We start from the raw sequence: 14,730 nt of genomic DNA, 5'->3' as shown, positions 1-14,730 counted from the left end.
TCAAAACTACGCTAGTCTTCGTACGATGGAGAATAAGCGTCTTCTTGCCATTCTCAACCTGGAATAAAAAATGAGAGCAACAATATCATGTGGGAGCCAGGGAAAGGCACATTCATACTATTTCTAGTTTTTCGACATGGAAGGTTCGAAATCAACTGTCTTTTCCAATAGCAACTAAATTAAGACTTACAGGTGGTTACTTACAAATCATGGACTATGCTAGAAAATATGTCCCTTTTGTGTGTAACTTGGTTCCTATAAAACAAAATACAATGTTGGGAAAAGCACATTCATACTATTTCTCAAAAACTGCTTTGAACATTTACCCCTTTGGTTAGCTTTTAGCTTTTCAAAGCAGAAGTTGATAAAAAAAAGTTGAACCAAACACGGCCTAAGCACTCTTCAAGGTCAAACCAACATATGTATATATATATAAAGATTGAAGAGAACAAGCTTAGAAGCAGTACGCTCACAGTGACGAAGTTGCCCTAAACTTTGGAACATAGATACCACAAGCTAACAAGATAAGGCAAACACAAGTCATGAGCAACACAGGGCCAGTCAAGTTTCAGTGCCAGGAACTAACACTCCGTTCTGCGGAGGGGGGCCCCCCTTATCAGCCAGTCAGTCAGTCCCTCCACCCGTGACCACAGGTAGGGCTGCAGCAGATGAAGTACAGCGTCAGGCCACGCTCTCCCTTCGTTGGGGCCTGCAGACCAAGGAAGCGAGGTTAATCGAAATGTACATCAATAGAAAAGGATGCAGGAAAACAACATATGATCATCATGGTTTGGTATTAGTACTGTACAGATGGTACTTGTAACCCTTACCAACAACTGCAGAGATAAACATAGGTGAACAACGCTCATTTACAGACCTGGAAATAAGCATCTTCTGGATAACCACAGTTGTAGCATTTAACACTTTTGGTGCGTGGCAGAGAAGGATCAGCAGCTGCATCTTTTAGGGTGTCCTTAGGTTCATCAGCAGATTTACGAAGAACCCTTTTGTACACACAAGTATCAACATCAATCTCCTGTCAGTGATTTTAGCATATGTCAATTATTAGTCAAATCTATGAGAAAACTCATGATACAAAATTATAAGATGTTAAAAGCATCAAACATTTTCAAAATCAGCGTAACTGAAAAGAATACAAACAGCGAAAAATCTAATCCATCACCACAGAAAAAAACATCTTGTGCACATAATTGACAGTCATCTAAGTTTTGTTCTTGTAAGGAGCAACTCTTTAAGCATGGTTTAGGCTGGTATCATAAGATGGATATGTTGTTGTGGAAACATTATTGGCAAGATAAACTCAAGTAAGCTAATCCACACTCTCAAATGATATGATGTTATCGTTATTTTGGCGTACTTCACAAAATGATCACGCTTCAGGTGTAAAAGATCTGACACCATGGAGTTCAAAACTACGCTACGGTACGTATCACATAAGATTAGGTGGATTTAAGTTATAGTCAGAAATTCATATGTTCTTATAGATGATAACAGATGTACGGAGACATGATCGAAGCAATGTTATATGGTTGATGTGTACATATCACACATGATCAAACATAGGGTTTACAATTAATAAACCTTTTAATCCAAGCCAAACATTTTCAGTCTTCACCTCGTGAGAAGATTTTTTGTGTAGTTGTTCTCCCTACTCACCTTTCTCACTTCTCATTGTATCATGTATCGAGGGGACAGAGCATGCACCGCTTGTGGCAATTTTTGATGACTACTAACTTCATCTTTCGACTGTAGTCCAATGAGTTAATCCTATCCTGACCACCCATGCTTGACATATGTCATCTCTAGCAAGTGAGCATTATACGATGCAACATGCCGAACATGACCAAAAGATAATGACGATATCCAAAATAAATTGACGTTGTAACATTCCAAACCCTTTACAAGATTTGACAAAAAAGGATTATATGAAATATTACATAATAGTATCGAAAGATAGCAATCAAGACAATATAATAACATACACAAGAGGATTTATAGCACCGGGCCGCTCCACTCCGTATATGAACATTAAGTACAAAAAATGCATGGAAAATTGGAAAAAAAACTGGGATTTTGCAATATCAAACTTGGGCGTCCTATCTACTTTCGTGTGATATCGTGAAAAAATACCATGAAACTATCCATGACAAAGAAAGACAAAAAAATTCCTATGTATGGAAAAACTGTTTGGATGGATATTAGTTTGGATTATATTTCCACCATTTTTTTCACGAACTTCACATGGGAGTAAATTGGGCACCGAGGTTTGTTATCCCCAAAATTACAGAGTGTTCTAAAAAACTGGTATATTTTAAATTTAAATTTCATACAGGGATGTGAAGCACCCAGGAGCTCCTGAGTACTTCCCAATAACACACATAATATAGCTTGAGCACACACTTATATATATGGTTTCATGACAAAGAAGAATGAAGTGGAAGTGGTTAACTAAATGGTTTTCTAAATATGCAGAATAAAAAATAATAAATCTGGAAATATTCAGACAACGGGAAGAAAACTGAGCCCTTAGAGGGTCTGCTTTATATTTAGATAAAAGGAAAAAAAAGAACAAAATTTGCAATACATTTTGTACCGAGCAAAGAAACAAAATGTACGGTAAAAGATGCTTCGAAATCATGTGCATATAGAACGGAAGAGCCCACAAGTGCATACATACACAAAATTAGTACTGGACCTCTTGTAACTCCAAGTCGTATCCAACAAAGACAATCCTAAATAACTTACAACTATGCAATTGTGGCGTTGTTCAACACCAAGACAAAACTTGGCTCCACCCAAACGGACAAGAATCCTATGCAAAGACTTATTTCAGCAACAACCAGTTCTAGTCTTCTAGATCAGTAGTCTTCACTAAAGCGTGCTTCAGGACATTTCTCTGTATAGGCATATACTAAGAGAAAATAGTGTGCTTTCTTTGAAACAAACTATAACAGAATAATAGATGCAATGGCCTCACCTTGCTCGTCAGCGATCCCTCTCCAAAGTTGCCTTCTATATCCTGAAATATGCAGGAAATATCAAAATGAAAAACAGATGTTATAAGGAGATTATCTCGTGAAAAATGCACCTAATCGACATGAAGCAAACTTACAAAGATCCATCTCACACATACTTGCTTGTCTTCTATTGGCATCTTGGCACCAGAGCCGTGAGGAACGAGTAGCTCACCACTGTCACAAATGTTGTGCGGCCTACGCTTTACATAGTCAGGGCACATCAAAGGGAGCATTCCTTATTTTTCCACAACAAGCAAGCTGCATGTCACACCATTAATTTCAGTCAACAAAGGTTATGAGCAACTTAAGTGCAAAAGCAACTACTCCATAGTCGATAAAGAACTCCAGAAGGGCGTCCGAGGAGAACCCCTCCAGTTTTATAGATCCTTGATATTGTAGAGAACAATTTCAGTGACAGGATTCCACAGTCTATAGGCCATCTTAAGAGATTGGAGGAACTCTATTTGAACAATAATATCATGTATGGGGAGCTGCCATCAACTCTAAAAACTGCACAAATCTCATAATCATCAACCTCAACTGCAGCAATTTCAGCGAACAACTCACCAAGGTCAATTTTTCCAACCTACCTAATCTATTGTCTTTAGATCTTATGCGGAACAACTTCGATGGCACAATTCCATAAAGTATATACACTTGCAGAAATCTAATTGCACTGCGACTATCTCCCAATATGTTCCATGGCTAGTTAGCAAAAGAGATCGGCAATCTGTAGTCCCTATCGTTCCTGTCACTTTACAATAACAATCTTACAAACATAACAGATGCACTTCAGATTCTTGAAATCTCCAAGAACCTCACCATCCTTCTTATTGGGCGCAACTTCAGGCATGAGACCATGCGAGAGGATGACACCATAGGCAGTTTTGAAAATATCAGGTTTCTTCGTATAAGTGATTGCCCATTATTCGGGAAAATACCTTCCTGGATATCAAAGCTAGCAAATTTAGAGATCCTAATATTGTCTAACAATCAGCTCATGGGATCAATACAAAAAGGGCATCCCGTTGGAGGTTCAGAACCAGAGACAACACAAAAGGGAATAATAACACCAACAGAGAAAACAAAGTACTCCAGTTCACCTCGAAGGCGAAGCAGAAGGTCGGCCGCGGCTTCAGGCGGACAGGCGCGTCCAGCGCGACTGCGGACGGACCTCGCCATGAGAGGGAGAAGCGTCGCTCCACGCCGATCTGCGTCGTCTTGAGCCCCGTCGAGGCGCCCCTCGCCCATCCGCCGACCTATCCCCGCAGTCCCCCGCCGAGATCCGCGCGGTCCTCTGCCGAGATCCGCGCCGGAGAGCCCCTGCTGCCGCTGCCATGCCTCCTTGTGCGCGCGTGGGCCCCTGCTGTCGCCGCCATGCCTCCTCGCCACGGCCTGGTCGTGCCCTTCCCAAGGCCTAGCTCGCCCTGGCCGGCGCAGCGCGGCTGCTGCGGCGGCGGACGGCGTTGAAGTGAGGCGGGACGGCGTGCGGCGGCGGATGTTGTCGTGGTGAGGTGGTCGGCGTGCGGCGGCGGCGGTCGGCGTGCTGGAGGTCGAGATGGAATCGGGAAGGCAGTCGTTCTTGTGCGCGTGGGTGGGCTATTTTTTTTCTCTCGTCCGCACTGTTCGGGTTGAATTACGTCGAGGACTGCGGGTTGAATACCCAAAACATCAGGGGCTTTTTTGCGAAAATGACACGAAGGACGACAGAAGCATTACGTGCTTTATTATTAGGGAAAGACTGTCAGCAACTTTCTTCCTTTCTTAGTAAGTTTCTCTAGCTTGGTGAGTGGAGTGGAGAGTGATGACAACACGTTTAATTTGGTTCTTGCATGCATGCAGAATGTTTGTCAGAACGCAAGACCGTCCACGCCTTTGCTTCCGCTGCGGGATGAGCGGTCACGTTGCCCGCGACTGCTCTCTCCCGCAACACGAGTCCTTGCCGGCAATGCCTCGCTACACGCTGGTTGACCATGTTTCAATGGAACACCGAGTCCCTTTTGAAAGGCGTCCGGTTGCTACAACAACAAGTATCCATAAAGATCTGTTTATCATCTGCCAAGCTGGCTCAGAACTAGTCATCTACCATACGGGCGTCATGGCTGAGACTTCACTGTTACAAGGAGGAGACGATGGCAAGCCTCTCCAACCGTCATATTATGTTGCACCATATGTTGGTGATGGTGACTATTGGCACTTTTTCCTTCACAGTGGCTCAAAAATACACGCCGTTTCGAGGAAAAAAGCTGGCATGCTTGAGTTTAGTCTGAACAAGGACCGTACGATGGCTAAGGATCATCTATCTATAGGGCCGCTGCCAAGTGCTGGTATTTTTGTTTTGTTTATCACAGTTGGTGGAGAGACAATTGCTCTTACTGATACTCTGAAAGTTTTTCATCAGACAAGGTTCAGTTATGGATCCCCCTTCTGGCTGCGATGCGAGACAGATCAGTCGCATGTTCTCGACAGGAAGGTGGTGGTATCTGGATATGCGGCAGTGAATGACGATTCCTTCATAGTCTGTGATGCTCTCACAGATTCCTGTCTTTTATTTGACCTGGGTTCCAAGCAATGGCGTGTTGTCATGCCTTGGGCCACATTCGCAGAGGACCTGCCAAGGACTAACCCTACAAAGTGCCCTTTAAAGGGTAGATCCGTGTTTGTTGATGGCTTTATCTACACATGTACAGATGGAGGGCTTGCTGCTTATAAACTGCTTGATAAAGATCATTCTATGTATCTCAGCAAGCCCATCCTTTTGCCATTCTCATGGCTTATAGATGATTGTGTGGGCGAGGACATGTGCTTGGATTATGCTGGCAAAGATGTGGACTCGGGTGCTATTCTGTTTTACGTGGTACAACTGCAAAGTGAGTGTACATACTTCTCTGTCTCTCTCGATCTTGATGTCATTTATGCATGCATTGCATGGTTTTTGTGATCAGTCAGTTCATATATATATATATATTCATCCCTTCTATTTTAACATCAATGCACTGTAATTTTACATTTCGTAAATTTTGTCTTATTTTATACGTGAAAAGAGACTGTAAAGAAATATAATCAACGTAAAATTACGAACATACAAAAATAGTGCAAAAAATACAATAAATTCATTTTTTTCTGTTGTTGTGACTTATATTTTTGTTTTTTCTTTTGTCAAATTTTACATAGTGATTCAATATAAATGTAACTACTTCTATTTTAAATATAATTTATTTGTTGATCGTAAGATTACCTCAGGTGAAGAATATATAACTATATATAGTGTTGTTGTACTAACATATGTGTACGTATGGATATGCTGCTAGGTGGATATCCTCTGCCCAAACATGATGTACAGATCACCATTGTCCAGGTTAAGAGGACTAAAGCATCACCCAGCAGCAGCAAGAAAAGGAAACCAGTGGGAGTCGCCCCTGTGGACTGTGTCACGCGTTTCATACGTCACGAGAAAGCCGTCGCTGCCAGATGCTGATTTGCGATCTAGCGCCATCTCCATCTCCATCTCCATCTTGTTTGTGATGGATGGATGCATGCATGTCCCCAGTATGTAATGTTTGTAACCTCTAAGACTCTAACCTTCCTTGCATGGTATCCTTTGGAAGCTGCTGCAACTAATTGTATTTTTTGGTGGTGTAAAACTTATATTTATCTAGACTATGTTAGTTGTATTTTGGTGGTGGTGAAACTTATATTTATCTAGTCTAGACTAGAGGGCCCCTATGCATGTACTGGCTAGCTGGTGACCTTGGTTAAATTAATGATCCCAAACATTTGCTATCTCTAGCTAATTAAGGCTTGACAAGAAAACTGTACTAGTGGCTTCATTTTGCTCATAAAGTTGATCTAGCTAGCTGTGGAATAACTATTATTTGTTGGAGTAGTATTTATTATTTATATGCCTGGAGAAGTTCCTTTTGTTTTCTGTATCTATTTCGGCAGTCTTTATTGATTGTATTCTATTCCTATCACGGACGAGGCCTTTAGCCCCGGCCCGTAAGGGGCTTTAGTCCCGGTTCACCAACCGGGACTAAAGGGGCGGGACTAAAGGCCTAACCTTTAGTCCCGGCCCTGTTCCAAGCCGGGACTAAAGGTGCTCTACGTGGGCGTCTCGTAGCGTCCTCAGGGGCAGGCCCTAGGACTAAAGAGTTTTAAATTTTGTTTATTTTTGGGTTTTAGGGTTTTAGGGTTTAGGTGTTCGGGAGATTAACGTGATGCCTCGTTTGGTTTTCGGGAATTAGTTTTCATACAATTCTAAATAAAAATAATTATGCATATATATATATAAGATTAACTTATCTTACAAGCGAGCATATATATATACAATTATATGGAGATCTGAATTATCGGGACTAGAGCCCGTCTATTCGATTACATGGACGAACATCAGTAATGGCCCCTAGCTACACTAAATCGTCCTTTGTCATCTATAGCTTCCGTCCTCAGAAAGGTCGCAAGCTCCTCTGCAACAGCAATCGCGCGTTGCTCTGGTAGGACCTTCTTCCTCATGGCCGTGTACTATATAAGAAGAGGAGATGAGTATCAATCATGATAACAAAGAATGACGGGTAAAAATAGAGGTGTGAATGTTCATCGCTTACGTCGAATCTGTGATCCTTGTGCTCAGAGGTAAACGTGCGAATGGTCTCGCAAATATAGTATCCGCATAGATGCGTCCCCCGTGGCTGCTGGTCGCACTTTACGAGAATATAATATATATAATCAAAATAATAATCTAGCATTATAAATGTATTGAAAATAGAAGTATATCATACTACTACTTACCTGAGTCGCTCTAAAGGTCAACTTCTCAGGCTCGATACCGGGAGTCACGCACTTGAACCGCTTGCCCGACAAGGATAATGATTTGCTAAGTTTTTCATTAATTGATATATCAGAAAATCATCGAAAGAGACCGATAGAGCGCAAGAATAATTGAAATTACCCTTGGAGCATGTCATGCAGGCTTTGAAACTGTTCCAAGGGTCTCGATAATGGGTTGAAGGCATCAACCCTTCCCCTATCAATTTGAATGTCCAACAGAATCCAATGGAAGCTGCACATGTATATATATATATGTGTCAGTAACTTATCAATTACACTTATAAGTGAATGGACACAACAAAGTAAAGACCCTCACCTGAAGTTGTATGGAAACAGTATGTGGTCACAGAAATTTTGATCTGTTAGAAACCTTAGAAGGTTTTCCTCCGTCTCATTGGGTTTATCAGTTAGCGTCGCTATATGTATTTTATCTGGGTCAATAAACCCAATATTTAGGATGTTCTTACTTTTACAATCCAGAATCTTCATTCTGCATAATAGAGTATAGGTTATATATAGACAATGAATTGAAATAACTAAACAAGTTATATGTAGACAACGAATTGAAAAACTTACAGACAATAGCAACTCATAAGCGATTTGTCGAGGGCGTCGCCATTGTACATCTGGAAGAGTTCATCAAAGTCGATATGGATTTCTTCAGGGCGGCCGTAGTACTCCCGTGGGACACTCACCACGATCATCGTTCTCCCATTCTTTGATTCACTTAAGTACCATGTATGCAAGTAACACATATTTGTTGGGAGATCATCTTTGCTGACCAAAGGCGCTCCCATGACAAACCGTGGCTTAGGGGCTACCACAGCCTTGGGTAACCTATCGTCTTGGGAAGCCAGAATGTCTTCAACCGGGATACCCCATTCATCCGCCCACTTCTTTGCTAATTCAAAATATTGCCCCTGCACCGGAGGGGGGACATTCTCGGTTAACACCCTGAGGGGTGGGATCGACTGTTTGGCCTGTTGTCCAAGCTGAGGAACGTCTGATTTTTTCTCGCTTGTAGTTGAACTTGATTTGCTCCCACTTGCACTTGCACGTGATCTGCTCTTTTTCACTTCCTTCTGCAATGTGCGTGTATAGTCATCAGGCTTATGGTGTAAGTCATACTGTGATGGAAGGGTCGTGAAGTATTTTGCAAATGCTATTTGCTTCTCGGTGTATTCCGGGCGGGGCTCGGGTTCCTTCTTTTTCATCTGCGCATCATGATGTTCCTTTGCTATCCTAGCATTTTCCTCGGGGGTACGATCATAAGGTCTGATAGGAAGATTAGCATGAGGTACCTTTGGGAGGGGCGACAGTTTGCGCTTTGGGGGGCTCCGTCGCTTAGAAATCGTCGCCGGAGCGTTCTTGCTGGCATGCTTCCGCTTACTATCCGGAGCGGGCGGCGGCGGAGACGGACGACCCAAGTCCGGCGGCGGTGATCGAGATGGACTCGTGTTGTGCTGGACGACGTCATGTGGAGGGCTTGGAGGTAATGGAGGTGTAGGTGACCTGCGACGACTCGGAGGCGGTGTTGTCCTTGGGGCCGAGCCTGGAAGCTTGATGTAGTTCTTGTCCCATAGGATGACTCCACCCAGTACTTCTCCGAGTGTCCTCTCATCTTCGGGTCCAGCTATGTCGAGCTCCATATCATGAAACCCCGCCATGATTTCATCCACCCCGACTTTAGCAAAGCCAGCTGGAATCTCACGGCCATGCCAGCGTGCATTAGGGCCAGAAGGTAAAGCTTGTCCGACGGACACCTTCATGGATATGTTCTTGAATTTCTGATGGAGTTCACATGATGTTGACTCCTTGATTCCATCCATGGGGTAGCCGGGACCGCCCTCTATCATTCTTCGTGCATCGTCGGGCGGGGCCTCAGATTCAGCCATGCTGCTTTTCCGCTTAGATGGGGCGCCGGTAATATCAAATGCAGGATCTTCCTAGCGCGCTACTCCTCTAAGCTCATCAATCTGCTTCTGTTGCTCGTTAATCCTGGCAAGCAACTGGTTGAACTTGTCATTCTCCTCATCCTGCTGCCGCTTCTTTGCTCTCTCTCGGATTCTGTAAGTGTCTTGGTCTCTGGCAAACCCAAGCCACCACGGGTAAGAAGGACCGAAGCCTCGCGTTCGTCCTCCATGTTCGTCATTGCCGAGGACCAGTGTGAGCAAATCTTTCTCTCTATCTGCAGTGAACTTTCTTTTTCCGTCCTTAATTTCTTTCACTATCCTTTTCCAATTCTCCCTGGGTATCCTAAGACTGTCACTGCAGATGAGGCCCCCTGTTTCTTCGTCGTACGAACCACCATGCGCAAGGAACCAATTTCTTGCTCTCAATGCCCACTCATCACGGAGTGGTTCATGTACGATGTCTTTAGCTAGCAGATCTTGCTCTTTATTATCCCACTTTGGGATGGCAGTCTCATAGCCCCCTGGCCCCAGCTTGTGGTGATATTTCTTCTTGTCGGCATTTATCTTGTTCTTTTCTGATAATGCCTCGGCATCTTCTCACTCCTTGTACTCTTGAAATGCCTTCCAGTGATTCGCCTGCTTGGCTAGATACCACTCGAATACTGGCACTTTCTTTGTCTTCAGATAGTTTTTCCATAGCTTCTTCTTCCAGCTACGGAACAGTTCGGCCATCTTCTTTAGAGTCCACTGCTTGACTTTGGCCCTCAGTTTGTGTGCGGCGTCTTCATTCTCACATTCTGGTAGGTTGAAATGTGACATGAGATCATTCCAAAGATTATCTTTGTACCTTTCGGCGACATAGTCACTATCTTCTGACCCTTTGCGCTTGTTCCACTCCCGAACGCTGATCGGGACGTGGTCCCTAACGAGAACTCCACATTGCTTCTTGAATGTGTCAGCAGCATTCTTAGGAAGCTTGGGTTCACCCGTAGGCAATATCACCTCAAAGGTGTAATGCGTCCGTGCATCCAACTTTCTAGTCGGGCCTCGTTTCTTAGCTTTGCTCGATGTGGAGGCCTAAGAGGGAGAAACATTCGTCAAATGAATGTATATGTATAAAATATAGAGCTATCTCCAATATTTTTTACATATTACAAGTGATTGTCGAATTTCATATGTATACCTCGCCGAACTTTATTATTTCTTCACCGGCTTCTCGACCGGCTTCTCCATCAGTGGAGCTATCACCTTCTCCGTCATTGGACCTATCTCCTGCCCCATCGGCTTCATCTTCGTGTCGGTCGACCTCCATTCCATATCCGGAGGGGTTTAGATATGACGACGGAGATTCAGCTGGTTCAACGTCGGGGCCGTCTTTGATTATATCTTCGAGAAGTTCTTCCTCTTCGAGGTTCCTGATATGTGGATCCATAGTTCTGCAAAAAACGGACATTTGATTAACTAATAAACTAACAAACTATATAAGAGGGGTTGGAAACTTCGAAGTGTCGTTTTATATAGGAGGACCTTCAGTCCCGGGTCTTGGCTAGAACCTAAACTCCAAAGTATGTCTAACGGATTCTCTTAACCTTTAAGGATTTAACAAAATGGCGACATTCTAGATGTGTAGAAAATGATCCTATTTTCCTGATCTCATCTACCCTTCTATATGTCACATTATTCTATCAGGAAATCCGTTCCAAAACAACTTTAGTCCCGGGTCGTGGCTCCACCCGGGACTCCTAGATTTCTGCATAGTATTCAAAGTAGGAGTACTTTTCCAATTTGAGCATTCAATAAACAAAACCAAATCGTAAAATAAAGTAGTATTCAAATTAGCATGCATTCAATTATATGCAAATACATCATCTCTTTTGTCCGTACATCGTCGAATATTATCACTAATACTCCTCGAATACTATCATACATATAGCATCACTGATACATCTAGAACCGTAGCGCCCGACGGGTATCGTCGCGGGCGGTGGACACCCAAAGAGAAGGAACCATCATAGGATCATAGCTCCAGTGAGATCCCCGAAGAACCTGCCAGGTATGCTCGAACCTGCCCTCCAACGCAACCATGTAGCGACGGACGTGCTCATCCTCCTCGCTGACACGGTGACGTACCACCTCCGCGGTGTCCGGAAGCCTCGGCACCGTCACTGGCCCACACGACCGCCACCAAACAAGGATCGGGTCAACAATGGGCTGGCTCCTCACCAACCTACGCCCCCTGGAAGGTAGCACCTCCCAATACCAGCCGGGCGGAGCCCAGTCCCGGACAGGGCCCCTCTGATCAAGCAGGTGTCCTCCGCCGAGTCGACGACGAGGATGCGGGATAGGCATCGTAAAATGAACTAAAAAAATAAACTAGTTCTATTAATTTTCTTGCTAAAAATAAACTATTAACACTTAAGCATATACAATAGCAAAATTAAACTATTAACACTTAAGCATATACAATAGCAAAATTAAGCAATAATCTAAGAAACACTATTAACACGTAAGCATATACACTATGCAATAGCAAAATTAAATGACAAAAAGATATATTTCTTCTTCTTGTAACCCTAACCTAATTTTTCCTCTTCTTCTACTTCTTCTTCTACTTCTACTTCTCCTCCTCTTCTACTACTTCTCCTCTTCTCTTCTTCTACTTCTCCTCTCCTCCTCTTCTAATTTTTTCTCTTCTTCTACTTCTCCTCTTCTTCTATTTTTCCTCTTCTTCTCCTCTCCTCCTCTTCTTATTCTCCTTTTTCTTCTTTTCTTCTCCTCCTCTTCTTATTTTCCTTTTTCCTAATCTTATTTTCTTATTTTTGTTCATATTTCTTCTTCTTGTAACCCTAACCTAATTCTAAATATTACTAACCCTAATAATCTAGCACAAACCTAATAACAATAGGAATTAAATGACAAAAAAAATCTTTTTCTTTTTCTTCTTTTCTTCCCTTTTTCTACTTTTCTTCACCTTTTTCTTCTTTTCTTCTCCTTTTTCTTCCTTTCTTCTCCTTTTTATTCCTTTCTTCTCCTTTTTCTTCCTTTCTTCTCCTTTTTCTTCTTTTCTTCTCCTTTTTCTTCTTTCCTTCTCCTTCCCTTTTTCTTCTTTTCTTCTCCTTTTTCTTCTTTTCTTCTCCTTTTTCTTCCTTTCTTCTCCTTTTTCTTCCTTTCTTCTCCTTTTTCTTCATTTCTTCCCTTTTTCTTCTTTTCTTATCCTTTTTCTTCTTTTCTTCTCCTTTTTCTTCTTTTCTTCTCCTTTTTCTTCTTTTCTTCTACTGGCCGGAGTGTTGGGGAGGAGGGGGCGGGGGGCTTACCGGCCGGAGGTGTCGACGGCACGCGGCGAGGAGGGCGGCGCGCGGTGAGGAGGACGGCGGTGGCGAGGAGGACGGCGGCGCGCGGCGAGGAGGACGGCCGGCAGCCTGACGGCGTCGTCGAGGTCGTCGGTGTGCCACGCCGGGCAGGAGAACGAGAGGAAGAAGAAGAGAAACGAACGATTTGGGTTGGAATTTTTCTAACTCCCGCTTATATAGGTGGATCTTTAGTCCCGGTTCGGGGCTCGAACTGGGACTAAAGACCCCCTTTTGTCCCCGGTGGAGCCACGACCCGGGACTAAAGGCCCTTTTTCGGCAGACCAAAAGGCGGGAAGCAGGGGCCTTTAGTCCCGGTGCGGAGCTCCAACCGGGACTAAAGGGGGTCTTCAGTCCCGGTTCGAGCCACGCACCGGGACTAAAGCCCCTCCTCGGCAGGCGGCAGGCGAGGGGCTTTAGTCCCGGGTCGTGGCTCCACCCGGGACTAAAGCCCCACCTCGGCTGCACGATAAGTTTAGTCTCACCTCGCCCAGCGAGGGGGACTAACACTTGTTTATAAGCCACGTCGCAACTACTCCATCGAGCTCCTCTCTAAAGCACGCTTACGGGCCTAAACTGATTGTAAATTAAAAAATTGAAACTATATTTGAAATTGTGGCGAAAATTAAACCTGAATTCAAAGTGAGGTCACTTTGAATTTAGGTTTACTTTTCTTTACAAATTCTCATATAGTTTCAATTTTTTTCTATTTTAAAAATTAACTATTTTGTTAGTTTCAATTTAAAACTATGTTTATTAAAATTCTTTTTGCATATTTGAGAATTTGACAAAACTATGATAATGAAAAGTGTTTGAAATTGAATAAATAATTCAAAACTATTTTGTATTTTCAAAAGTAATTATTTTGACTATCCAAACTATTAACTATTTTGTTATTTTCAATTAAAAACTATGTTTATTAAAATTCTTTTTGCATATTTGAGAATTTGACAAAACTATGATAATGAGAAGTGTTTGAAATTGAATAAATAATTCAAAACTATTTTCTATTTTCAAAAGTAATTATTTTGACTATCCAAACTATTAACTATTTTGATATTTTCAATTAAAAACTATGTTTATTAAAATTCTTTTTGCATATTTGAGAATTTGACAAAACTATGATAATGAAAAGTGTTTGAAATTGAATAAATAATGCAAAACTATTTTCTATTTTCAAAAGTAATTATTTTGACTATCCAAACTATTAACCATTTTGTTATTTTCAATTGAAAAGTGTTTGAAATTGAAAAGCACTACAAATGAACTCTCAAAATGTTGAAAGTTGGCATGCTATCATCATTTCACCCACATAGCATGTGTTAAAAAGTTGAGAGGGCTACGACAAAAACTGGATGCACTTCGTGTACAAAACGGACAATCTCTCTCGAAGTATGAGGGTTTCGAACGAGAACTCATCTCTTACAAAGGGATTTCATTTTTTTGAACTTATTTGAACTCCATACTTTTTGTGTGTTCAAAATGCACCATTCAAAGGCACATCACAAAATTTCAACAATTTCTGACTTCATTTGGTATTCTTCGTGCATTTACTTATTTTTTTTTTGAGCTAGTTGACCCTGAAATTGAAAAGCACTACAAATG

The 14,730-nt window shown here is 42.4% G+C and overlaps 1 protein-coding gene across 1 annotated transcript; it reads left to right on the top strand.

Annotated features, from left to right (window-relative positions):
* Positions 1-3,739: 3,739 nt before the first annotated feature.
* LOC123396278 lies at positions 3,740-6,701 on the top strand. The gene is made up of 5 exons (XM_045091261.1): positions 3,740-3,746; positions 3,824-3,938; positions 4,058-4,501; positions 4,881-5,908; positions 6,350-6,701. The coding sequence occupies exons 1-5, from the start codon at positions 3,740-3,742 to the stop codon at positions 6,514-6,516; spliced, it is 1,761 nt and encodes a 586-aa protein (XP_044947196.1). The 3' UTR covers positions 6,517-6,701.
* Positions 6,702-14,730: the final 8,029 nt, after the last annotated feature.

The sequence above is a fragment of the Hordeum vulgare genome, chromosome 5H, assembly GCF_904849725.1.
Source record: "Hordeum vulgare subsp. vulgare chromosome 5H, MorexV3_pseudomolecules_assembly, whole genome shotgun sequence".
Classification (NCBI taxonomy): Eukaryota; Viridiplantae; Streptophyta; class Magnoliopsida; order Poales; family Poaceae; genus Hordeum; species Hordeum vulgare.
Note: the sequence above shows the minus strand (reverse complement) of the source record. Positions and strands in the feature narration are given on the sequence as shown.

Coding starts and splice junctions, on each gene's coding strand:
- LOC123396278 (XM_045091261.1), top strand. Junction 4,502..4,880: donor GGCTGCTGCGGCGGCGGACG/GCGTTGAAGTGA, acceptor GCATGCATGCAG/AATGTTTGTCAGAACGCAAG. Junction 5,909..6,349: donor TTACGTGGTACAACTGCAAA/GTGAGTGTACAT, acceptor ATATGCTGCTAG/GTGGATATCCTCTGCCCAAA.